Source organism: Triticum urartu, chromosome 6A, assembly GCF_056163025.1.
Source record: "Triticum urartu cultivar PI428250 chromosome 6A, HENAU_Tu73, whole genome shotgun sequence".
Classification (NCBI taxonomy): domain Eukaryota; kingdom Viridiplantae; phylum Streptophyta; class Magnoliopsida; order Poales; family Poaceae; genus Triticum; species Triticum urartu.
The window spans coordinates 81,769,560-81,796,121 of record NC_141878.1 but is presented as its reverse complement, the minus strand read 5'-3'; the positions used below and the strand labels follow the sequence as shown (position 1 = coordinate 81,796,121).

General features: G+C 44.7%; 2 protein-coding genes across 2 annotated transcripts in view; one reads left to right on the top strand and one right to left on the bottom strand.

Moving 5' to 3' along the window:
- Window positions 1–499: 499 nt before the first annotated feature.
- On the bottom strand, window positions 500–6,127 carry LOC125516568 (WAT1-related protein At5g64700-like). Its single transcript, XM_087529826.1, has 7 exons — window positions 6,054–6,127; window positions 4,725–4,787; window positions 2,261–2,377; window positions 1,897–2,131; window positions 1,047–1,205; window positions 714–865; window positions 500–578 (listed from the first exon to the last, which is right to left on the bottom strand). Exons 1-7 carry the CDS (start codon window positions 6,125–6,127, stop codon window positions 500–502), a joined length of 879 nt encoding a protein of 292 aa, XP_087385952.1.
- Window positions 6,128–6,204: 77 nt separating this feature from the next.
- LOC125516566 (beta-amyrin 11-oxidase-like) overlaps window positions 6,205–26,562 on the top strand; it is a 29,178-nt gene continuing 8,820 nt past the window's right edge. Inside the window, exons 1-2 of the mRNA XM_087529825.1 lie at window positions 6,205–6,243; window positions 6,338–6,601. Coding sequence (XP_087385951.1) covers window positions 6,205–6,243; window positions 6,338–6,601 — 303 coding nt within the window. The remainder of the gene's footprint in view (window positions 6,244–6,337; window positions 6,602–26,562) is intronic.

Below are 26,562 nucleotides of genomic sequence, written 5' to 3'. Positions count from 1 at the left end.
CCATTCCACATCAGAGCCTAAGAAGCTTTTGTACATTTTTCTACTTCCGAGAAGTGATTAGAGCATGGTCTATGCGTCATTGCAATACACACAACCACCTTTATTAAAGTTGATGCAAGACAATGAGGCCAAACTTGTACTTTTCTGTGCTAAGAATGCATACCACAAACAAGTAAAAAACATTAACCCCAACTCATATTTCATGTCATCCCTGTGATCATACGTGCACATGCAAGACAATTTAAAAAATGGACTAAAAGTAGATGGATTAAGAATACACTGCTAGTTAAGTGCTATTTCCAGCTCATTGTGGTACATGGATGTTGGTTTCTTTTTGCTCCGTTATCCAGGTCATAGTGAAACTGGACGTTGGGGTTTTACGAGAAAAAACCTATCATCCTGTCTCTTACATAAGAATTAAAATAATAATATTCTTGTATACATGTATAAAATTTGCAGCTTCTGCGGCTACAAGAACTTTGCTTTCTGCTGGCAAGATCTATTTGTCCCGCACTTCTTTTGATTTTGCTGATAGGAAAATGTAGAGCCCAGCAATCACCACTGTTGTGCCGAAAAAGCTGCACATGTAGAAAAAGATGAACAGTTCAATCCCTTTTTGCCCAACTATAGTAATTATAAAAAAGTAAAACCTTTTACTTGAATCAAAAAGATGGCACGGGGTGAAGAGGGAGAAGAAGCGAAAAGGGACAAACCTTCCTGTCGTAATCTCGTCGCCTATAAAGATGGAGTCCAACAAAACAGTGAATACCACTGACAATGGGCTGAACATTGGAGGATATGCTGGGCCTCGCTTGGCGACGACCCATGAGTTCAAGCTATATTTCCCAGAAGTTGCAAGTGCCCCCTACATCAGATAATTTCCATGTTGATTTCCTAGTGAATAATTTTCCATAAAGGGTTTTCATTTACTAGTGATTTTGTTAATTTTGGCAGAATTGTTTCAAAGAAATTTTGTGTTGCTTAGCTTCAAATATGTCTCAGATTGTAATATGTTTTTTGGATATTTGCTAGACCCACTGACTCACAGAGTAGAAGATGGTCAGAAGGTTGAGATCCCATCCTAGCTTCCATGCACTCTTGTCCCTACTCAATATTATTCCAACTAGTGCTGTTTGAAATCCTCCAACCAAACATGTCACCATGGACGACCAGTATTTGTATGGATACACCTTCATAACCTTTGACTGCATGAAGATAATGAAAGTATTTCAAATAATTTGAACTAATAAAAACAATATATGAAGATAGAAAATGAATGTTCTAGTCGTCCCAATCTGGTGTCGAAGTTCTCCTTGCATGCAACAAGATCATCGTCAACTCATTCATAACATGCAAATAAAAGCATTGCTAGTTATATACATGAAAAATAATAATTGGATTTACTAGATGCACACTCATTACATCAACTAATTAAAAGCATGGTGAATGAAGAACACATCTAGAACCAAAGTTCAGGCTGAGTACACTTAAAAGGTTGTAATGGTACTAGTACGGTGGTAACTTCATAGTTAGTGGATGCTAACTAGGGAAAAATATATCGTTGGAACATAACCATATATGATCTAGTTTTGAGTCTCTTATTAATACAAATTAAAGCTGACAATGAAGACCGATCTCAATTTTTTGGCACGTTTAGGGAGATAAAATAGTTTGAAGATTAATTTTACCAACAATTATGATGATGTCACCTCTTTAGCCTCTTAATGCATGCATGCAAGTAGATCTCTCCACGACTATCTTTCCTCTCCTCTCATCATGTCTACCCGCTGTAAGACCAAAGAGGACTCGTCTCCCTAGTCTAATTATAAATAATTTAACAGACTTAACAAAAAAATAAGAGGGATAGCAGCAACAAGTCATTGCATACTCGGTCACCTGAATCAGGTACCAGCAAGCAAGTGTGATGCTGCTGCCTACCAAGAATATTGTCCCTCTTAGATGATTGCCTGCAACCTCCGTCGTGTTTTGCCCCATGTGGCGCAGAACGGGTTTCCAAAGATGCAGTATCTTGCCCTTGTAAAGGCTGATGAGCATTGTACCTCCAACCGAAAGTAAGACGCCTACGACCTTGAGTGATCCAGCTATGCTCAAGATTTGCAATGTCTCCATTCTAATATGTTCAAGCATATCACATACGTGTTTGCGAAAATAAGATAGAATAGTGGTTATTGATTATCAAAAAGTTGATTTTGGACGTTTATTGTGAATGAATACATGAATAATGACAGAAATTTGGTACCTGAAGACGAGCGAGAGAATGAATGTGACCAGCGGAATTATGTTCAAAAAGATGACGGCATAAGCTGGCGTTGTATCACGAAGACCATAGTAGTATAGGCTCATTGGCACCGCGTACCTACATACATGATGTGTAGTTCATGTGATCGAACATTTTGTTCACACAATTCACCCTCTAATCAGGTATGCATTAGATTGAAAGTGACTACTTTTGTCTCAATTTTGCTTCGTGGGGTACTTAATTTTCTCTCTAATCGAAGCTCTTTGCAGCCAACCACTATGTGTACACATAGTTGACCTACAGAACAAGTGTACCCTATATATATTACTAATCACTAGCAAAAGGGCCCGTTCGTTGTAACGGGAGAAAAGAATACCACGCGCTCTTAATTTATAGAAAATGGTCTATAACCTGAGTATTTGTAGCTATGGCCCAAGTAAAGATGGTTTTTGCCTACAAAAGCGCATGTTCAAGATTCCACATGTCTTCTATTTAAATGCGTACAAAGAAACGGGCAAGTGATCTTTAATTTCATCTCCAATCCTGATTTGTTGAGATGTTCATTCATAATCCGGATCAGTACCGATATGAAAGAAAGACGGATAATGCGATGTTGATTAAGATTGCACCCTAGATAGTATTTTTATTCAAATAGTTAACAGGCAAAATAACATCATACTTTGATTCTATATATTTTTCTAATCAAATTTCATATATAACATGTTAAAATTGGAGTTACGGTTTAGAAGATATGAGTATTTTAAAAAACATTTAATATGTACTATGGGTTTAATGTAAGAAACATTAGGGGGTTTTCTATAAAATAGCATGACGGACTAAGAATACCTATTTATTTTATTAGTAGGTATAGACTACAATATAGCGTCCTTGGCTTGGTTCATATTTTTGCCAAGCATCTAACTGAAGTTTACTCATAAGATACTCTTTCAAGATTTTTAACATGCATGGCTTTAAGAGTAGACATTGCTAGAGACCAATTGTATTCTGTTACTAATCATTATAATATGTCGGTTTTTAAACGTATCACGAGTTCATTTGCTGGTCAAGCATCTAACTGAAGTTTACTCATGAGAGATACTCTTTAGGAGATTTTTAACATGCATGGCTCTAAGTGTTGACCTAGCTAGAGAACATTTGTACCCCGTAATAATGACCATGATATGGTGGCTTTGACTTATCATGAGTTCATTTGCTAGTCAAGCATCTAACAGAAGTTTGCTCGTGAGATACTCTTAGGATGTTTTTAACATGCATGGCTTTAAGAGTGGAGCTGGCTAGAGAACAATTGCACCCCATTACTAATCACTATAATATGGCGGCTTTGACTTATCATGGGCTCATTTGCTGGTCAAGCATCTAACAGAAGTTTGCTCAGGAGATACTCTTTAGGATATTTTTTTAACCTGTGAGGCTTTAAGAGTTCCAGAGGAAGTACAAAAGTAGGGAACACACACATTGGAGCCCACGTCTCCGGTTGCTATGTTGACTTGATAGATAACATCATTATAATTTATATTTCCACTAAAGCATGACGCATGGGGAATGATTCGCCATACAAAATTACTGATAATTTACAAGTTGCATTGTTGGTACCGATAAAAAAAAAACTTGACGATGTCTCACAGTTTTATATAGTATCACTGCAGTTCAAAAGCTGGAGCCTGTAACCCCCGGATTGAAATAATAGGTTTGTGCTTCACTTGTGCCCGAAGTAGCCCAACACAAGTGTGCTCAAATTAATAGTATAGTAATTGCATGCTGTGGAGATAACACACTTTCAACAGCATCGTTATATAGTACGTATAGTTTATAATGTTACAATTGTATCTTATATGTAGTTGAAAGGCCCAATCCTATATCCTGCGGATAGAAAACAATAGGTTTATGCTTCACTTGTGCCCACAAGTGTCCCCAAGACAAGTGTCGTCTCAAATACTTGTTTAATTAACTGCATATGTTCCCCCGCAAAAAAAAAAGTTAACTGCATATGTTGTGCAGGAGCTAACAAACTTTTAATTAATCGAGAATGTGGGATAAGCTAGTACACCATGCATACATAAAAGGACATCGAGAGATCGACCAGCTGCATGAGTAGTGCGATGTGCTGGCTTCACTGAGATCCACGTCGTCTGCCACTGAAATTAAGTATATCACTGAACCTGAAGCTGGGACGTAGTGGCTCGTTTGGAGTTTTGGACGTGGCCTAGACCAGGACATAGGCGGTATCACGCACTAAACTAATAGCCTGCATCTAGTTTAGGGGGTCATCCAGACCGAGTCTCCAGTGACACCACCGGGCGGGTCTTGCTACGTCCGCCCCTGGCTAAGGCGTGCATGCATAGATCGAGCCAGTACCAACCAGAACAACGTAACGAAAAACAGTTCATGGCAACTATTTGCGCGTCGACAGCATGCAGGTGCGATGTATGTACTCACTGCGTACCCGATGAAGGCGTTGAGGAAGATCCATCCCGTGGCGTGCCAACCCATCTCTCTCAACTTGCCCCTGCATGTACGCGCACAAACGGAATCCGCGGCTAGATTAGCTGGTTATATATAAAATCCATGAGGAATCAGGGCGCTCCGTCAATCATGAGTTGGTCTCGTGCAGCTCGCCGCTCCCCTGCCTCGCCTCGCTCGGGTCAAGGGAGGGGGAAGGGAAGTGAATTTTGCACTGTGGTGTGGTGGGTGTCCCGCACCCTGATAAACGCATCGTATAAGTTTCAAAAAAAAACGCATCGTATAATAATAAAGAGTCTGTTGTAATAACCTCACGACATGCATGCATGCATGGGCCAGCCGGTCTGCGGCACCAAATCGCGCAGGATCATTCCGTACCTTACCTTACGCATCCGCAGAGTCTCTCCATCGATAGCCGTTTTTCTTCTTCGCTTGCATCGCGTCTTTGGCGTTGTTGTGCACTTTTTTTTCCCTTTTGGAACTTCATTGCGCACGACGCGTTTGTTAGGCAGGGCTCCGCTTTCTTTCTTTCTTTTTTAATTAAAGAAAAGACTCTTTTACCACATGACATGTGTGGTCAGCTATCTTATGCTAAGTTAAGACAAGTATTTGTGGAAGAAGAAGAAGAACGGGAAAGAAAAGACTCTTTTTCTTTTTTTGCATGGTCGACTACGTAAGGTCGATTGTTTTCTTTTTTCCTTCTGTAAAAAAAAACGTCTCCGAGAGTTTTTTTTTCGGGATACAGCCGAATTAATGTGCTGCGGCTCGTACGTGCACCTCGGAGCTTCCATTCGACTCGCCGCCCGCCCTCTCGTTGCCGCCACCGCCGACCCGGTGTCGGTGGGCCTCTCCGGCAGCGCCCATGCGGAGGAGGACGGGCCGCATGTATGCAAAGACCGCATCTTTTCCCTCCTCAATCCACATCTGCAATAACCGACCTCGTCTCCTTCTTCCTCTCCGGTCACCCTCGCCGCCGCGATTGCCTGCCACACCGACGGAGCGCATGCATGCATGCATGCAAAGACCACATCTTTTCCACCGCGGGCGTTCCTCCTCCTCTCTCCTCCTTCCTTCCTTACAAGATGCAACGCCACGCCAGTCACGAGACCTGATGAATCGCCGGAGGCTCCCACGGCTCCGCCTGTGCTAGCAGAGCTTCTCCTCTCCTCCCCGCGACGATCGATCGCCGGTGGCACCTAACCGCTGCGTCCTCGTCTCTCAATTTCCTCTCCCGTCGGTCAGTGCGCCGCCGCATGAATCCCTCTTTTTCCCCGGCCGGCCGAGTCCGTCCGTCAGTTCCAACAAGAAGTACCACGCATGCAGCCACGTCGATCGACGGCCGCGCCAATGACAAGTGCCGCCGACGGACACCACCGACCAAGCCATTCCCGCGTCCTCGCAGCCACGTCGGTCGACGGGCCCTTCTTCATCTTCACTCGCCGCAATACAAATCCTGCGTCACCATGTCCGACTCAGAGAGCCCGCCGGCGTCCATGTCAACCGTACGTACGTCGTGAAGGTAACTACGTCCATCGGCCTCAGCGCCGAGCTGCCGGAGGGCACAAAGGCCACATCTTTTTCCCGGCCTTTATGCAGGACCAGGACCAGGACCAGCCTGCACGTCCAAAGCCTCCATCCATCTTCGCCGCCGCGTTCCGATTCAGAGGTGCGTGCATGTGCCGCCTTGGCCGGCGTCCGTGGGGAGCACCTCACCTCTCCGGCCCACTGCCGCGTGCAAACCTCGACCTCGCCGGGGTCGATTTAGAGGCCATGATCGGAGGGGTCCTGGAGTCTGCCGGCATCGGCGTGAGCGAGTGCAGCAGTGCGGAGCTGTCTCACGCGTTGGCCGTAGAGGAGGAAGTTTGTCGGGGCGCCCGCGGCGATGTCTTAGCCATAGTTTTCACTTTCGACGAAATTTCTCAAAATTTCGCTCATTTCGAGGGTCCTCGAAACATTTATGTTTTGTTTAAATTATTTCGGTATTTTAAAATTAAACGTATAAGAGAGAGCTGGAATCTAACATGTCTGTCTTCATATGCCTAGCAGAGTGGTAGGCTGGTGTTATTGCACACTTTAGGTCCTCGGTTCGAATCACAGGGCGAACAATTGTTTTTACTACTTCATACTAAAAATTGACAAAAAAAATTATCTCGCTGGGATTCGAACCTGGATCTACAAAGACTGAAGTTGTGTTCGCACCATTCTGATAGACGAGGTCTGGTGAACATTTTGTGCTAAACTTTTACTTATTCAATACTTTGTGTTCGAATTAATTCAAATTTAATTAAAAATTTCGTTAATTTGCTCGAAATGGTTTTCGAAATTTACGAAATTTCCGAAATTTTTCGGTGCTTTCGAGGGTGAGCGAAAATAATTTGGTTTCGAAAGTGAAAACTATGGTCTTAGCGCGTGGCCGCCATCTGTTCTTCTTGGCTTTGGAGTTGTATAACCTTCATAGTTACTAGTAGATTAAATTACTTTCAAGTTTCAATATAAGCTATCTGAAGATTGGTGTAATTAAGCAGTGGACTACTATTACTATACTGTTCAGCCAGCTTAGCTCTTTGCATCATTGCATGGATCACTCACCGGGAGTTGCAGATCACCTAGACGGACATGGCGCGCGCGTTAGCTGACACTGCAAGTCTGGAACCACCAGCCGGGAGTCCACCGTCGTGGACGAGTGCGGCATCACATAGCAGTTGGATGCATCTTGCATCGCGGTCGCCATCGCCCATCTACGAGCGACAAGGTCGTTCGGCACACCCATGGGCAAGGAGTCATATATATCGTAGCATCGTGCCACACGGCCACCCGCGACGAGATCGTTCGGTCATGGACAGGGAGTTGTGTGGTAGCATGAAGCCACGCAGCCCAGAGCGACGAGGTCGTTTAGCGAGTCCATGGACAATAGGCCTTGCTCCGGTGATACAGTGCGGCTGCCGGCGACAAGGTTATCCGGTGCCGCCATGGATGAGAGCAGCACGTGAACACTAGATCGTGGGGTGTGAATTATGTACGCATCTCATTCTCATACAACAAGGTTAGGACACATACGGGATTGGAATCGGGAATGGGTAATTAGGCAAAGTGGGAGTAGCTGCTTGCTTCGAGATTGTGAATGGCGCCACATGTTAGCCATCAAGAAGGGCCTCACGTGCTGGGCTGTGAGACCTGGTCTCATAGATTTTTTTTTCTGGATGTGCGATAAGGACATACGATGAGTAGGGATAACCATGTAGGCGGCAGTATATATAGAGCCTCCTGCTCCATCACCCGCGTCATGGAGCATGTGCTCACTGTGTGCATGCGCCCAAAGTGTTCGATGAAATGCTTGGATGAGTACTTATTGTATGCTTATTTGTTTGTCTGTGATAGAATACCCGGAGTGCGCCGCCTGTTACTTCGAATCTCTAGGTTTCGCGGATCATCAGCAAGGCAAGTAACACTTTGATCATACCTCTTTTACTACCTAGTTTTATTGCATTAGATCAAATTCTCAAACACTGCATGATTAGGATCTAATTTAAATTGTGGGATGGAAAGTAGTGGAGGTAGTACCTATTACCTGTTTATTTATAAAGCCTTTGGGAGTTACTTCTACGTTTGTTTATTATGCCATGCTATGCTAGTAGACGTGGATTGGGTGAGTGTTATTCATGACAGATGTGAGTTTGTTAATTAATGGTTTATCTAAGGTGGCAACTTAAACACACATCTGGATGGATTGAGGTTCCTGGGTATTCCAGGATTGCCTGTTTCTTTTTGGACCGCCACCCAGGCTCAAAGGGATCATGAGATTTTTCAAACTAGAAACTTCCGTGTGCAGCGACAAGCCATTATGGGCTCTGGCATAGTTGATTAAGTCGTGCGAACTCTTACAGGGTAGACTAGCAGATGTAGGGGAAACTAGGTGTATCGGTCCATCCATCGTAAGGTGCTAGCGCTTCTGAAAGGCTGTGTCTTGGTCATCCGTTTCTCAAACACCATGCAGTGCGAGAAATCTAACAGAGGCGATCGAGTCTTGTGGGGAAAAGTGCACAAACCTCTGCAGAGTGTACAAACCAATCATGGTTAGCCGTGTCCCCGGTTACGAACGTTTTGAGTATCTAGTATTTGGATATCATGTGAATCTCATCATGTTATTTCTAAATTAATATTGTTGGGTTTTAATGATGATTATTTTAATTGGAATTGAGAATGCTGTCAACCATTCTCAATGTTTAACAACCACCATGATAGTTAAATAAATTTATTCCTTTGCAGTAGGGAAAAATTGGATTTACGCAAAACTGTAACCATAGAGCTTTCCACCAGCCATATATGCATGTAGTATAGGCTTAATCTTTCATTACTCACTATGTGTTACATTGCCAGCATATTCCATGTGTTGACCCGTTTCGGGCTGCAACATTTTATGTTGCGGACTTTTCAGACGACGAGTAAGGTGCCTTCTAGGTCGTGGTTCTATACTCAGTGATGCCGTTGGAGTTGATGGACTCGCTTATCTTCCAAGCCTTCTGCTGTTATCGTTATTAGATGGCCTTAAGCCATATTTATTGTAATAAGTTCTCTTTGAGACATCGATGTAATAAGTGTGTGATTGCTACTCTGTTATAAATCCTTCGAAGTACTGTGTGGTGTCAGCATTACTGATCCAGGGATGACACCTGAGCACAGAGGTCAGACTGTTTGAGGTCTGGTCGCTACAGCATAGAAGGGACAATGCTACTATCCTTTTACCACACTTGTGCTTCAAAGTAGCACCATGATCTTCATAGTAGAGAGTCTCCTATGTTGTCACTTTCATATACTAATGGGAATTTTTCATTATAGAACTTGTCTTGTATATTCCAACGATGGGCTTCCTCAAATGCCCTAGGTCTTCATGAGCAAGCAAGTTGGATGCACACCCACTTAGTTTCTTTTGTTGAGCTTTCATACATTTATAGCTTTAGTGCATCCGTTGCATGGAAATCCCTACTCCTCGCATTGACATCAATTGATGAGCATCTCCATAGCCCGTTGATTAGTCGCATCAATGTGAGACTTTCTCCTTTTTTGTCTTCTCCACACAACCTCCATCATCATATTCTATTCCACCCATAGTGCTATGTCCATGGCTCACGCTCATGTATTTCATGAAAGTTGAAATAGTTTGAGAATACTAAAATATGAAACAATTGCTTGGCTTGTCATCGGGGTTGTGCATGATGGGAGCATTTTGTGTGACGAAAATGAAGCATGGCCAAACTATATGATTTTGTAGGGATGAGCTTTGTTTGGCTATGTTATTTTGAGAAGACATAATTGCATGGTTAGTATGCTTGAAGTATTATTATTTTTATGTCAATATTAAATTTTTTCTTGAATCCTATGGATCTGGATATTCTTGCCACAATAGAGAAGATTACATTGATGAATATGTTAGGTAGCATTCCACCTCAAAATTTCTGTTTTTATCATTTACCTACTCGAGGACGAGTAGGAATTAAGGTTGGGGATGCTTGATACGTATCCAACGTATCTATAATTTTTTATTGTTCCATGCTATTATATTATCCATCTAGGATGTTTTATATGCATCTACATGCTATTTTATATGATTTTTGGGACTAACCAATTAACCTAGAGCCCAGTGCCAGTTTCTGTTTTTTCCTTGTTTTTGAGTATCGCAGAAAAGGAATACCAAAAAGAGTCCAATTGACGTGCCAATTTTTGATGATTTTTATGGACCAAAAGAAGCCCCCGGAGTAAAAGAGTTGGGCCAGAAGAGTCCCGGGCCGTCCACGAGGGTGAGGTCGCGCTCACCCACCTCGGCGCGTCGCCCTATCTCGTGGACGACTCGGAGACCCCCTTGACGTGATACCCACACCAAAAAAATTTATATATACCCAAACTTCCAAAACATAACCTAGATCGGGAGTTCCACCGCCGCAAGCCTCTGTAGCCACCAAAAACCAATCGGGACTCTGTTCCGGCACCCTGCTGGAGGGGGTGATCCCTCACCGGTGGCCATCTTCATCATCCCGGTGCTCTCCATGACGAGGAGGGTGTAGTTCACCCTCGGGGCTGAGGATATGTACTATTAGCTATGTGTTTGATCTCTCTCTCTCTCTCTCTCGTGTTCTTCATTCGGCACGATCTTAATGTATCGCGAGCTTTGCTATTATAGTTGGATCTTATGATGTTTCTCCCCCTCTACTCTCTTGTAATGGATTGAGTTTTCCTTTGAAGTTATCTTATCGGATTGAGTCTTTAAGGATTTGAGAACACTTGATGTATGTCTTTGTGACGCCCGGATAATTAAGCTACAGTAACCCTCTGCAAATGATGCCACGTCACCTCGGTTACTGTTGCTAACCTTGCGTTAGTTCGAAAACGATTCAAATTCAAATTCAAAATCAAGCAAGCAACAAAAGTTTTGAAACGCTAAAATAAAAATGTCCTAAAGGTGTCGGAAAAATCATAGGTAATTGTGGTGGCGAAACCAAACTCTGAAGAAATGTTTAAAGGCTCTAAAATAATTATGACAGTATCAAAAACAATTAATTACATGCCTTTTTCAATTAACAAAATACTAACCTATTTTATTGGGGTCCATAGTTAATGTGGCAGTAGTATGTTTAGATACACTAAATTAGAAACTACTTTTATCTCTTTAGATTCGAAAATAGATTAAAGGCTAAAAGAAAACATGATAGGAGAAATAAATAAGCAGAAAAGAAAATAAAGAAAAAAGGAAAGGATAAAAAAAAGAGAACACCCCCCTTGCTGGGCCATGGCCCAGATGGCCCGGTGCCAACCAGGCCGGCCCAGCCGGCGCCTACATCACCCATGGGGCGACCGAACCCTAAACTCCCTCCCCACTCGCCCCACGCCTCCCCGTCTCCCACGCGCGCCGCCATACACAGGAGGGAGACCTCCCTCGCGCCCGAGCTCTTCTTTGCCTTTCGCATCCACCTCGAGCCACTCCGGTCGCGCCGCTGGCAAGCCCTAACCGCCGCCTCCGCCCCACTGTCCTCGCGACACCGCCGTGCTGGAGCTCCTGCCATGGCCGCCGTCGCCTGATTCTCCACGTCCATACCACGCCAAGCCACTCGTCGCCAGAGAGGGGCGGATCCCGGAGGCCCCGTCGTGGATCCGGGCTCCCTCCTTCCCCTCATGTCCGCGCCTGCCCCTCTGCTCCACCCGTCGTCGCCCCTGCCCGACCGCCTCGTCACCAGCGGCCCGCGCCTCGTCGGCCACCTCTCCGACCCGCCACGGCCTCCGCCGAGCTCATGAGCCTCCCCTACCGCTCGATGTGAGACTCCCCCTTGACTCCCTGCTCCCGCTTTCCGTTTCTCCATCGCGTTTTCCTCGCCGAAGTTCGCCGCACCACCGCGTCGGGAGCTCGTGCTCACCACCACCGGCCGCGCACACACATGCCCGCGCCGCGCCCGTGCACCATCCCGGAGCAAGCCGTGGCTCCACCACCGCGGGACTCATCGTTCCCGACGATTCCGGCAACTCCAACGCGTGCTGCGAAGCCCCCTAGATGCGCGCGACTGTGGGGTGCCTTCTGTTGCCCTCGTCCGCCGCTCCCGTGGACCTTCGACGTGTCTCTGCCGCTCAGAAGGTCGCCGGCGGTTAACCCCGGCCAGTTATCGTGTCCCTGACTATTGGGGACTAATTGGACTAAATGGCTCTGTTGATTAGCCCTTGAGACGCTGACTGGAAGGACCACCAATTGCTAATTAATCCATTTAATTAAATTAACGCAATTTGAATGTATGAAATGTGGGTCCATCTGTTAAAATTAACTAAATAACTAGAATCAATTGGAAAATGACACATGGGTCCACTGCTAAGTATAAATGTTAAATCAGTGTTGAAATTAGTAGAGAGAATGACATGGGGGTCCCGCATGTACTATTCACACCGTTGAGCAGTCAACAGTTGACTGGGTCAACCGGGTCCCCTGGCCCCACATGTCATAGGCTGTGGCTAGCCTCTACTGTGTACGCATAGCATTTTACCATTTAAATCAAATTAAAGTATTTCCTAAAATTGTTTTAAATCTTTTAAAATTAATATAAAATAAACCGTAGATCGGATGGAAAAACTTTGTACACGAAAGTTGCTCAGAACGACGAGACGAATCCGGATACGCAGCCCGTTCGTCCGCCACACACCCCTAGCATAGCAAACACGCAACTTTCCCCCTCCGGCTCCTCTGCCCGAAAACGCGAAACACCGGGGATTCTTTCCCGGATGTTTCCCCCCTTCACCGGTATCACCTCATACCGCGTTAGGGCACCCCTAGCACCGATACTTGTCATGTCATGCATCGCTATGCATCTGTTTGCTTAAATATTTATTGTTTCTTCCCCCTCTTCTCCCGCTAGACACCGAGACCGACGCCGCTGCTACCCAGTACGACTACGGAGTTGACGACCCCCCTCTCTTGCCAGAGCAACCAGGCAAGCCCCCCCCCTTTGATCACCAGATATCGCCTACTCTTCTCTATACTGCTTGCATTAGAGTAGTGTAGCATGTTACTGCTTTCCGTTATCCTATCCTGATGCATAGCCTGTCCTTGCTACTACTGTTGTTACCTTTACCTGCAATCCTAAATGCTTAGTATAGGATGCTAGTTTACCATCAGTGGCCCTACATTCTTGTCCGTCTGCCATGCTATACTACTGGGCCGTGATCACTTCGGGAGGTGATCACGGGCATATGCTATATACTTTACATTGTTACATTACTGGTGATACTGTTTGGAGATGGGGGCTGAAGGGGCAGGTGGCTCCATCCCGGTAGAGGTGGGCCTGGGTTCCCGACGGCCCCCGACTGTTACTTTGAGGCGGAGCGACAGGGCAGGTTGAGACCACCTAGGAGAGAGGTGGGCCTGGCCCTGGTCGGTGTTCGCGGATACTTAACACGTTTAACGAGATCTTGGTATTTGATCTAAGTCTGGCTACTGGCCTATACGCACTAACCATCTATGCGGGGACAGTTATGGGCACTCGACGTCTTGGTATCAGCCGAAGCCTTCGTGACGTCAGCAACTGAGCGGCGTGCGCCGGATTGGACTGGAACGCCACTAGGCTAGGTCTGCTTCCGGCCGCGTTCGGAACGTGCAGGTGTGCAAAGGTCGATGGGCCCAGACCCCTGCGCCATAGGATTTAGACCGGCGTGCTGACCTCTCTGTTGTGCCTAGGTAGGGCTGCGACGTGTTGATCTTCCGAGGCCGGGCATGACCCAGGAAAGTGTGTCCGGCCAAATGGGATCGAGCGTGTTGGGTTATGTGGTGCACCCCTGCAGGGAAGTTAATCTATTCGAATAGCCGTGATCTTCGGTAACAGGACGACTTGGAGTTGTACCTTGACCTTATGACAACTAGAACCGGATACTTAATAAAACACACCCTTCCAAGTGCCAGATACAACCGGTGATCGCTCTCTCACAGGGCGACGAGGGGAGGATCATCGGTTAGGATTATGCTATGCGGTGCTACTTGGTGAACTTACCATCTACTCTCTTCTCCTGCTGCAAGATGGAGGTTGCCAGAAGCGTAGTCTTCGAAAGGACTAGCTATACCCCTCTTATTCCGGCATTCTGCAGTTCAGTCCATATATGATACCCTTAATCCATTTGATACCAATGCATACATAAGTAGTGTAGCTCCTTGCTTGCGAGTACTTTGGATGAGTACTCACGGTTGCTTTCTCCTTCTTTTCCCTCTACCCCTTCTACCTGGTTGTCGCAACCAGATGTTGGAGCCCAGGCGCCAGACGCCACCGTCGACGACGACTCCTACTACATCGGAGGTGCCTACTACTACGTGCTGCCCGCTGACGACGACCAGGAGTAGTTAGGAGGATCCCAGGCAGGAGGCCTGCGCCTCTTTCGATCTGTATCCCAGTTTGTGCTAGCCTTCTTAAGGCAGACTTGTTTAACTTATGTCTGTACTCAGATATTGTTGCTTCCGCTGACTTGTCTATGATCGAGCTCTTGTATTCGAGCCTTCGAGGCCCCTGGCTTGTAATATGATGCTTGTATGACTTATTTTATTTGTAGAGTTGTGTTGTGATATCTTTTCGTGAGTCCCTGATCTTGATCGTACACGTTTGCGTGTATGATTAGTGTACGATTAAATCGGGGGCATCACAAGTTGGTATCAGAGCCGACTGCCTGTAGGAATCCCCTTTCCAACTCCTTGGCCGAAGTTGAGTCTAGTCATTGCAAAACCTTTACTAACATGGCTGTGTGGCCTATGGGCCCACGTCGCCATTGGGTGGTATTAGGATCTTTTATTTCTCGTCTATGCTCTGGTACTCTGAACTCTCTCCTATTCGGGTTTAATGAATTTACAAAAAATCTAACTTAGGTTCTCGAAAATACTTTCTTCCGGAGAACCCCCTTCAATCCAGATGATCGCCGGCTGCACTAGAAGATTTCGAAGATACTCTCCGATATTATGTCGAGACCTTGTGCCTGTTTCTTTTGCAAATTCCCTTCTATCGATAAACCTCTATGGATAACCACGTACATGTGCCATTCATATAATCATTCCTCATTGATCTTGTTATTACAAGATGCCCCAAAATTCTCACTATTGTTCCGAGAATACTTTGTGCCTACTGCCTTGCATTTATTTGCCACATGAATACCACTATGGGTAATTTCTAGCACTCATCGGATATTTGCTCATCCCCAGTTGGTTCATGTATTTCACAAAAGTCTTCAAAATACTATTTGAACTTCCGAAAATCTTGAGTAGCCTATTACTCTTGAAGTTCTTACTTGCTTGCATTATGGTTAATCCCATAAGTCTATAATTTTATTGGCATCCCTTATCATTATCATTTTGAGTCCGTTGATTCAAAATGTTGTGAATGCTCGCCATCCTCAATCAGATCCAATGATTCACCCTTCCGGCTCACACGTCATTTTGAAATGAGCTGGTTATCGACCAATCAAATTGTCGTTGATTGTACCCCTAAGTCTATTCGACTGATCCATTCTTAATGAGAGCGTTGGCTTTTGATCCCTTGATTTGGAAATGATAATTCCTTTGTATTTAAGATTTGAAATACTCAGTTGTTTATATAATCTGATGCCCTTTCATTCCATCTTCCTCAGATAGAGTACCGTTACTCGCATCAGCTCCATCGTAGACCATAGGACCCCTTGTTGGATTATTATCCGGCAGTGTCCTTCCTATTCAATAACCTTGCGAGCCTTTCCATGGGTATATGATACCTTTGGTAAATTGTATCATCTGTTTTGCTAACCATGCTCTACTTTCGAGCTTGTGATATTTACTCTTGAAACTTGTGGTATATGTTTCTATGAAACCCCGATGGCTTGAACCTATACAACCTTCTCTAAAACCGTGTGAACTCGAAAGTTTTCACGAGTCATACACTTCTGGTATTTTGCCAGATGAAATTTCAACAATACAACTTCTTCAAAAGTGAGAAGTGAATGAAAGGTTATGCATTGGAGAAGTGGGAGTCGACCTTGAACTTTGTGTTCATGCCCATGGACACGATGTATATCCTATCATAGAAGTTTCTTGCAATATTAACTATTTCCTTGATATGACATCATCTGGTATCTATGTATTGGTCATTTGCAATCATGATCCCGACCACATTTTCTCCTTGATTCCATTTCCCAAACAAGTTAAAGCACTTGTCTTTTGTTGATCGATACATCTCTGCAACCTCTATTTTTGATCTTCCTCGAGTATTAACCTCTGGTATCTCGAGTACTGTGTTACTTCCTGCGAGTCTTCATCTAGTATTGTTTCTCACCGATCTCGGATCCCCCCAGGTTCTGAGTTATTAGTCACTCGAGAACACCGATAAGTGAATCGATTCCGCACTCTAATTCAATAACTCTAAGTAATTCTTGTTGCTTACGAGTTTAATAATCCTTCAAGTCATTCCTAGTCTGATCGGCTATATCATTATCATGCTAAATTTTAACTGTGCTACCTGGTCCTTAATCCCGGAGCAAAACTTTCGATGATGAGCTAAGCTTACATCGATCTTCCTCGTCATATCAGTTCACCTTGAACAACAAGCTTGATTTAAAGTTTGTGCCCTACCCATGGTTCCAATGACCTTCCGCTTCATCATTTCTTTGACTCGATGTCGTTGCTGATTGTTTACATCTTGAAATCTCTCGACAAATGTGTCGTGAACATCATCAACCTTATGAGGACTTCCAAGATATCTATCGAATTCTTGATGAGAAATAGAATCCTTCGCCCTCGATGATTTGGGTTATCATCGGCAACATTCTTGCTTTTCCTTCAACACAAACTTGTTCGTGTTTTGTGTTATACCTTGAGTTCGTTGGTACCCAGCATTGTTCTTCTTTACCTTGGAGTATTACCATCTTTTATGTCAATAATGTCGTGAGAATTTCACCACCTCTTATGCATTCTTGGTACAAGTGATACTTCCTTCCATCTCCGATCATTCCTTGGTTCCCATGTTGTTTCTAACCGGAACGACAATTGAACTATGCTGTGCGACTTAAAAATTCTAGCAACCCTATTGCTTTGAAGTTACTGGTCGATATTTCATTCTTAGACCATTGGTTATCGAATCACCATTCTAACATTGATCGTGCTACCTAGGCCCATATTTCGGGTACACCTTTCAACCAATGTTTAATTGGGTATGTTTCCTCGAGCATACCTCATTGTATCATTTGATCTGACAATGGTCGTCTCCTTGTTCACCTAATCGTGGAGATCCATCTTTTCGAAATCTCCATGAATTGTCACTGAGTCATCAACCACCCCTTCATCCTCTCCTTGATTAAATGGTGAACTCATGATTCGGGACTTGCCTTCATAATTCATTTCACGAGAATCTTGCAACGCCATCCCATCCATGTGTTGCACCTCTTTTTCTCATCCCGGGTCTGAGGTATCCTGACACCAATCAGATCTGAATCTCGGTCAGATATGATGGTTGGAACATATTTCCAAGAGTTATAACGTTGGTCTTTGTATGACCCGATAAGGTGGTGTCATACCTAGCCCACCTGGCCGGAGGCCCTATTGTTATAGTTCTTCCTTTTAGCAATATTGGCCATTCTTCCATGAGGAAATTGTAAGACTTATTCTATAAGTTGTTCCTGATGGATCCTTTTTGTTTCCAAAGTCTGATCTTCACCTGTTGACCATGTCAATGCTATCTCGAGGCATGTCTATGGTACTCCGATTTTCAACAGGAACATTTGAAGCCCAATGCTAAATGTTTCCTGCTCAATTATCCAAACACCGTTGTATGGGTAATGGCATGAAAATTCTCTCACGTACCTAAAGAGTTTTCTACTTTCTATCCTGTCATGGATATCATGCTCTGCTTGTCCTTGGGAGGATATACCCTTGAAATATGTGTTCCATTGTCCTGTTTAGATCTGATAATCGTATTTTCCTTTCCATTGTTTGGTTTAACCCTTTCTTGTGATCTTTATGATCCAAGCAGAAATATTCTCCTGCTTATGTAAACACCTCGGTGTACATTTCTGTCAGCAAGACCCTGTTACTATTGTTGATGACATTCTGGTAACCACCGATGGACGAGAACTTTGCCTATTGGTCCGCCTCGTTCAACGAGCAGGAACACTGGTTCTCTTCGTCCCCCGCTCTTGGTACCGATGTTGTTGTCGACATAACCGACAGACTAACCTCTGACATACCTTGCCTACATGACCATGCAAGATGTCAACGCCCTTCCTAGTTTTAACCCACATGGTGGGCCCATAACCCACAGTTCCACAGGATCGAAACCTGACTCTCCTATACACCATGTTGTCGAAGTTAATCCTCGCGCTTGGCTTCGTATTTAATTCACGGGCCACCTTCCTAGTGCTCTATTCTGGTATCAGACGCAATACTTACTCTCGCTACTCTGAAACCCTTTCTCACTCTGGTTCAGACTTCGAGCAACTATCTATCCACTTGGAACCTCTTATTGTACCTTCGTACCTTACTCTTGATGTATTCGATATGTTCAGCTCGAGAGATAATGTTACGCTCATTCATGGGTTAACCCCCAGATTGTTTCCCTCATAAGCATTCTGTCGTAGCCGAGCTGCCCCTTACCTATTCGTAAGTACGTTGGAGTTCCCGAGAAAAGGACGACATCACCATGATGACCTGAAGCAGAGAAATGAAGACGTCAATGTAATGGATCGACCTCTTCAAGAAGAGCAACCAAGACTGAGAAGATTCGTTAGCATTTCGTAACCAGACCTTTCCCCCTTAGTCCCCCTCTTAAATCTCGGGACGAGATTTCTTGTAGTGGAGGAGAATTGTGACGCCCGGATAATTAAGCTACAGTAACCCTCTGCTAATGATGCCACGTCACCTCGGTTACTGTTGCTAACCTTGCGTTAGTTCGAAAACGATTCAAATTCAAATTCAAAATCAAGCAAGCAACAAAAGTTTTGAAACGCTAAAATAAAAATGTCCTAAAGGTGTCGGAAAAATCATAGGTAATTGTGGTGGCGAAACCAAACTCTGAAGAAATGTTTAAAGGCTCTAAAATAATTATGACAGTATCAAAAACAATTAATTACATGCCTTTTTCAATTAACAAAATACTAACCTATTTTATTGGGGTCCATAGTTAATGTGGCAGTAGTATATTTAGATACACTAAATTAGAAACTACTTTTATCTCTTTAGATTCGAAAATAGATTAAAGGCTAAAAGAAAACATGATAGGAGAAATAAATAAGCAGAAAAGAAAATAAAGAAAAAAGGAAAGGATAAAAAAAGAGAACACCCCCCTTGCTGGGCCATGGCCCAGATGGCCTCGGTGCCAACCAGGCCGGCCCAGCCGGCGCCTACATCACCCATGGGGCGACCGAACCCTAAACTCCCTCCCCACTCGCCCCATGGGAGGGAGACCTCCCTCGCGCCCCCGCCGTGCCTCACGCCCGAGCTCTTCCTTGCCTTTCGCATCCACCTCGAGCCACTCCGGTCGCGCCGCTGGCAAGCCCTAACCGCCGCCTCCGCCCCACTGTCCTCGCGACACCGCCGTGCTGGAGCTCCTGCCATGGCCGCCGTCGCCTGATTCTCCACGTCCATACCACGCCAAGCCGCTCGTCGCCAGAGAGGGGCGGATCCCGGAGGCCCCGTCGTGGATCCGGGCTCCCTCCTTCCCCTCATGTCCGCGCCTGCCCCTCTGCTCCACCCGTCGTCGCCCCTGCCTGACCGCCTCGTCACCAGCGGCCCGCGCCTCGTCGGCCACCTCTCCGACCCGCCACGGCCTCCGCCGAGCTCATGAGCCTCCCCTGCCGCTCGATGTGAGACTCCCCCTCGACCCCCTGCTCCCGCTTTCCGTTTCTCCATCGCGTTTTCCTCGCCGAAGTTCGCCGCACCACCGCGTCGGGAGCTCGTGCTCACCACCACCGGCCGCGCACACACATGCCCGCGCCGCGCCCGTGCACCATCCCGGAGCAAGCCGTGGCTCCACCACCGCGGGACTCATCGTTCCCGACGATTCCGGCAACTCCAACGCGTGCTGCGAAGCCCCCTAGATGCGCGCGACTGTGGGGTGCCTTCTGTTGCCCTCGTCCGCCGCTCCCGTGGACCTTCGACGTGTCTCTGCCGCTCAGAAGGTCGCCGGCGGTTAACCCCGGCCAGTTATCGTGTCCCTGACTATTGGGGACTAATTGGACTAAATGGCTCTGTTGATTAGCCCTTGAGACGCTGACCGGAAGGACCCCCAATTGCTAATTAATCCATTTAATTAAATTAACGCAATTTGAATGTATGAAATGTGGGTCCATCTGTTAAAATTAACTAAATAACTAGAATCAATTGGAAAATGACACATGGGGTCCACTGCTAAGTATAAATGTTAAATCAGTGTTGAAATTAGTAGAGAGAATGACATGGGGGTCCCGCATGTACTATTCACACCGTTGAGCAGTCAACAGTTGACTGGGTCAACCGGGTCCCCTGGCCCCACATGTCATAGGCTGTGGCTAGCCTCTACTGTGTACGCATAGCATTTTACCATTTAAATCAAATTAAAGTATTTCCTAAAATTGTTTTAAATCTTTTAAAATTAATATAAAATAAACCGTAGATCGGATGGAAAAACTTTGTACACGAAAGTTGCTCAGAACGACGAGACGAATCCGGATACACAGCCCGTTCGTCCGCCACACACCCCTAGCATAGCAAACACGCAACTTTCCCCCTCCGGCTCCTTTGCCCGAAAACGCGAAACACCGGGGATTCTTTCCCGGATGTTTCCCCCCTTCACCGGTATCACCTCATACCGCGTTAGGGCACCCCTAGCACCGATACTTGTCATGTCATGCATCGCTATGCATCTGTTTGCTTAAATATTTATTGTTTCTTCCCCCTCTTCTCTCGCTAGACACCGAGACCGACGCCGCTGCTACCCAGTACGACTACGGAGTTGACGACCCCCCTCTCTTGCCAGAGCAACCAGGCAAGCCCCCCCCCTTTGATCACCAGATATCACCTACTCTTCTCTATACTGCTTGCATTAGAGTAGTGTAGCATGTTACTGCTTTCCGTTATCCTATCCTGATGCATAGCCTGTCCTTGCTACTACTGTTGTTACCTTTACCTGCAATCCTAAATGCTTAGTATAGGATGCTAGTTTACCATCAGTGGCCCTACATTCTTGTCCGTCTGCCATGCTATACTACTGGGCCGTGATCACTTCGGGAGGTGATCACGGGCATATGCTATATACTTTACATTGTTACATTACTGGTGATACTGTTTGGAGATGGAGGCTAAAGGGGCAGGTGGCTCCATCCCGGTAGAGGTGGGCCTGGGTTCCCGACGGCCCCCGACTGTTACTTTGAGGCGGAGCGACAGGGCAGGTTGAGACCACCTAGGAGAGAGGTGGGCCTGGCCCTGGTCGGTGTTCGCGAATACTTAACACGTTTAACGAGATCTTGGTATTTGATCTAAGTCTGGCTACTGGCCTATACGCACTAACCATCTATGCGGGGACAGTTATGGGCACTCGACGTCTTGGTATCAGCCGAAGCCTTCGTGACGTCAGCAACTGAGCGGCGTGCGCCGGATTGGACTGGAACGCCACTAGGCTAGGTCTGCTTCCGGCCGCGTTCGGAACGTGCAGGTGTGCAAAGGTCGATGGGCCCAGACCCCTGCGCCATAGGATTTAGACCGGCGTGCTGACCTCTCTGTTGTGCCTAGGTAGGGCTGCGACGTGTTGATCTTCCGAGGCCGGGCATGACCCAGGAAAGTGTGTCCGGCCAAATGGGATCGAGCGTGTTGGGTTATGTGGTGCACCCCTGCAGGGAAGTTAATCTATTCGAATAGCCGTGATCTTCGGTAACAGGACGACTTGGAGTTGTACCTTGACCTTATGACAACTAGAATCGGATACTTAATAAAACACACCCTTCCAAGTGCCAGATACAACCGGTGATCGCTCTCTCACAGGGCGACGAGGGGAGGATCATCGGTTAGGATTATGCTATGCGGTGCTACTTGGTGAACTTACCATCTACTCTCTTCTCCTGCTGCAAGATGGAGGTTGCCAGAAGCGTAGTCTTCGAAAGGACTAGCTATCCCCCTCTTATTCCGGCATTTTGCAGTTCAGTCCATATATGATACCCTTAATCCATTTGATACCAATGCATACATAAGTAGTGTAGCTCCTTGCTTGAGAGTACTTTGGATGAGTACTCACGGTTGCTTTCTCCTTCTTTTCCCTCTATCCCTTCTACCTGGTTGTCGCAACCAGATGTTGGAGCCCAGGCGCCAGACGCCACCGTCGACGACGACTCCTACTACATCGGAGGTGCCTACTACTACGTGCTGCCCGCTGACGACGACCAGGAGTAGTTAGGAGGATCCCAGGCAGGAGGCCTGCGCCTCTTTCGATCTGTATCCCAGTTTGTGCTAGCCTTCTTAAGGCAGACTTGTTTAACTTATGTCTGTACTCAGATATTGTTGCTTCCGCTGACTTGTCTATGATCGAGCTCTTGTATTCGAGCCTTCGAGGCCCCTGGCTTGTAATATGATGCTTGTATGACTTATTTTATTTGTAGAGTTGTGTTGTGATATCTTTCCGTGAGTCCCTGATCTTGATCGTACACGTTTGCGTGTATGATTAGTGTACGATTAAATCGGGGGCGTCACAGTCTTGCATGTGCTTATCTATGGTGACAATGGGATATTCACGTGATCTAATTGATGTTTGTTTTGGTGATCAACTTGCGGGTTCAGTGACCTTGTGAACTTATGCATAGGGGTTGGCACACGTTTTCGTCTTGACTCTCCGGTGTAAACTTTGGGGCACTCTTTGAAGCACTTTCTGTTGGTTTGAATAGATGAATCTGAGATTGTGTGATGCATATCGTATAATTATACCCACGGATACTTGAGGTGACATTGGAGTTTTGGTTGATTTGTGTCTTAAGGTGTTATTCTAGTACGAACTCTAGGATAGATCGAACGGAAACAATAGCTTCATGTTATTTTACTACTGACTCTTGAATAGATCGATCAGAAAGAATAACTTTGAGGTGGTTTCATACCCTACAATAAGCTCTTCGTTTGTTCTCCTCTATTAGTGACTTTGGAGTGACTCTTTGTTGCCTGTTGAGGGATACTTATATGATCCAATTATGTTATTATTGTTGAGAGAACTTACACTAGTGAAAGTATGAACCCTAGGCCTTGTTTCAACGCATTGCAATACCGTTTATGCTCACTTTTATTACTTGTTACCTTGCTGATTTTATATTTTCATATTACAAAAACCTATATCTACCATCCATATTGCACTTGTATCACCATCTCTTTGCCGAACTAGTGCACCTATACAATTTACCATTGTATTGGGTGTGTTGGGGACACAAGAGACTCTTTATTATTTGGTTGCAGGGTTGTTTGAGAGAGACCATCTTCATCCTATGCCTCCCACGGATTGATAAACCTTAGGTCATCCACTTGAAGGAAATCTGCTACTGTCCTACAAACCTCTGCACTTGGAGGACCAACAACGTCTACAAGAAGATGGTTGTGTAGTAGACATCACGGATGCTTGCAATAGGGGTTAATCATAAGTGGCATGCTTGTCCAAGGAAGGGCAGTACCCAAGCACCGGTCCACCCACATATCAAATTATCAAAGTAACGAACGTGAATCATATGAGCATGATGAAAACTAGCTTGACGATAATTCTCATGTGTCCTCGGGAGTGTTTTCCTTTATATAAGAGTTTTTCCATGCTTGTCCTTTGCTACAAAAAGGATTGGGACATCTTGCTGCACCTTATTTACTTTTATTACTTGTTACCCGTTACAAATTACCTTATCACAAAACTATCTGTTACCGATAATTTTAGTGCCTGCAGAGAATACCTTATTGAAAACCGCTTGTCATTTCCTTCTGCTCCTCGTTGGTTTCGACACTCTTACTTATCGAAAGGACTACGATAGATCCCCTATACTTGTGGGTCATCAAGACTCTTTTCTAGTGCCGTTGTCGGGGAGTGAAGCGCCTTTGGTAGGTAGAATTTGGTAAGGAAAAATTTGTATAGTGTGCTGAAATTTACTGTCACTTGTCACTATGGAACATAATCCTTTGAGGGGCTTGTTCGGGTATCTTCACCCTGACCAGTAGAGCAAAGAGTTTCTCCTCAACCTACTGAACCCACTGAAAATGTTTACTTTGAAATTCCCTCGGGTATGATAGAGAAACTTCTAGCTAGTCCTTTTACAGGAGATGGAACATTGCATCCCGATTTGCACATAATCTATGTGGATGAAGTTTGTGGATTATTTAAGGGAAAGGCATTGACATGGTTTAGGCTATGTGATGATATGGGATCATGGAACTACAACCGATAGAAACTGGAATTTCATCAGAAGTTTTATCCTATGCATCTTGGTCATTGTGATCGTAATTATATATATAATTTTTGACCTCGCGAAGGATAAAACATTGCTCAAGCTTGGGGGAGGCTTAAGTCAATGTTATATTCATTCCCCAATCATGAGCTCTCAAGAGAAAATATTATTCAAAAAATTTATGCTCGACTTTCTCTCGATAATCGCTCCATGCTCGATACTTCTTGTACTAGTTCTTTTATGATGAAGACTATTGAATTCAAATGGGATTTATTGGAAAGAATTAAATGCAACTCTGAAGATTGGGACCTCGACGACGGTAAGGAGTCAGGTATAACACCTAAGTTTGATTGTGTTAAATCTTTTATGGATACCGATGTTTTCCGTGAATTTAGCAGCAAATATGGACTTGACTCTGAGATAGTAGCTTCTTTATGTGAATCCTTTGCTACTCATGTTGATCTCCCTAAGAAAAAGTGGTTTAAATATAATCCTCCCGTTGAAGTAAAAGTAGTTGAACCTATTAAAGTTGAAGAAAAGACTATCACTTATAATGTTGATCTTATTGTTCCTACCGCTTATATTGAGAAACCACCTTTCCCTGTTAGAATAAAGGATCATGCTAAAGCTTCAACTGTGGTTCATAAGAGTAATACTAGAACACCCACACCTCTTGAGCAAATTAAAGTTGAACCTAGTATTGCTATGGTTAAAGATCTCTTAGCCGATAATATTGATGGGAATGTTAGTTATTTCTGTAATGTAGCTGCTAGAATTGCTAGACCCGATACTAAGGGTAACCATAGACCTGTTGTTGGCATGCCTGTTATTTCTATTAAAATAGGAGATCATTGTTATCATGGCTTATGTGATATAGGTGCTAGTGCAAGTGCAATACCTCATTCCTTATACAAAGAAATTATGCATGATATTGCACCTGCTGAGATAGAAGAAATTGATGTTATAATTAAGCTTGCCAACAAAGATACTATTTCACCAGTTGGGATTGTTAGAGATGTTGAAGTCTTCTGTGGGAAGGTTAAATATCCTACTGATTTTCTTGTTCTTGGTTCCCCACAAGATGAATTTTGTCCCATTATATTTGGCAGACCCTTCTTGAATACTGTTAATGCTAAGATAGACTGCGAAAAGGATATTGTTACTGTTGGTCTAGGGGATATGTCTCATGATTTTAATTTTCTAAATTTCATAGACAACCCCATGATAAAGAATTGCCTAGTAAAGATGAAATTATTGGTCTTGCTTCTATTGTCGTGCCTCCTAATGATCCTTTAGAACAATATTTGCTTGACCATGAAAATGATATGTTTATGAATGAAAGAAGGGAAATAGATGAAGTATTCTTTAAACAGGGACCTGTTTTGAAACACAACTTGCCTGTTAAAATTCTAGGGGATCCTCCTCCACCCAAGGGTGATCCCGTGTTTGAGCTTAAACCATTACCTGATACTCTCAAATATGCTTATCTTAATGAAAAGAAGACATATCCTGTTATTATTAGTGTTAACATTTCAGCACTACAAGAAACCTGTTAATACATGACGGATTTCTGGTGATGTTACTAGAAATCGTCATGGATGATGACGATTTTCTCTTATCCGTCACGAAAAACGTCATCGATCAGCAGGATGTGACTGCCCTCCGAAAAAGGTAGCCCTTTATGATGGACATCGATGGGCCGTCACGGAAAATGTCACATATCAACTTGCAAGTCTTGTCTTTTTCTTTCTTTATTATGCGTCATCTGGACCGTCACCGATGGCTCCCGCTGATGTGTCGTGTGTGGTTTCTTGGTTGGACCATATGTCAGTTGAATGTGTAATATAATAGAAGTTAAAAATAAAAGGAGGACGCGCCAGAAATTTCGAGCGCGCGCGTGGACATGCGAAATTTTATGTCGCCGA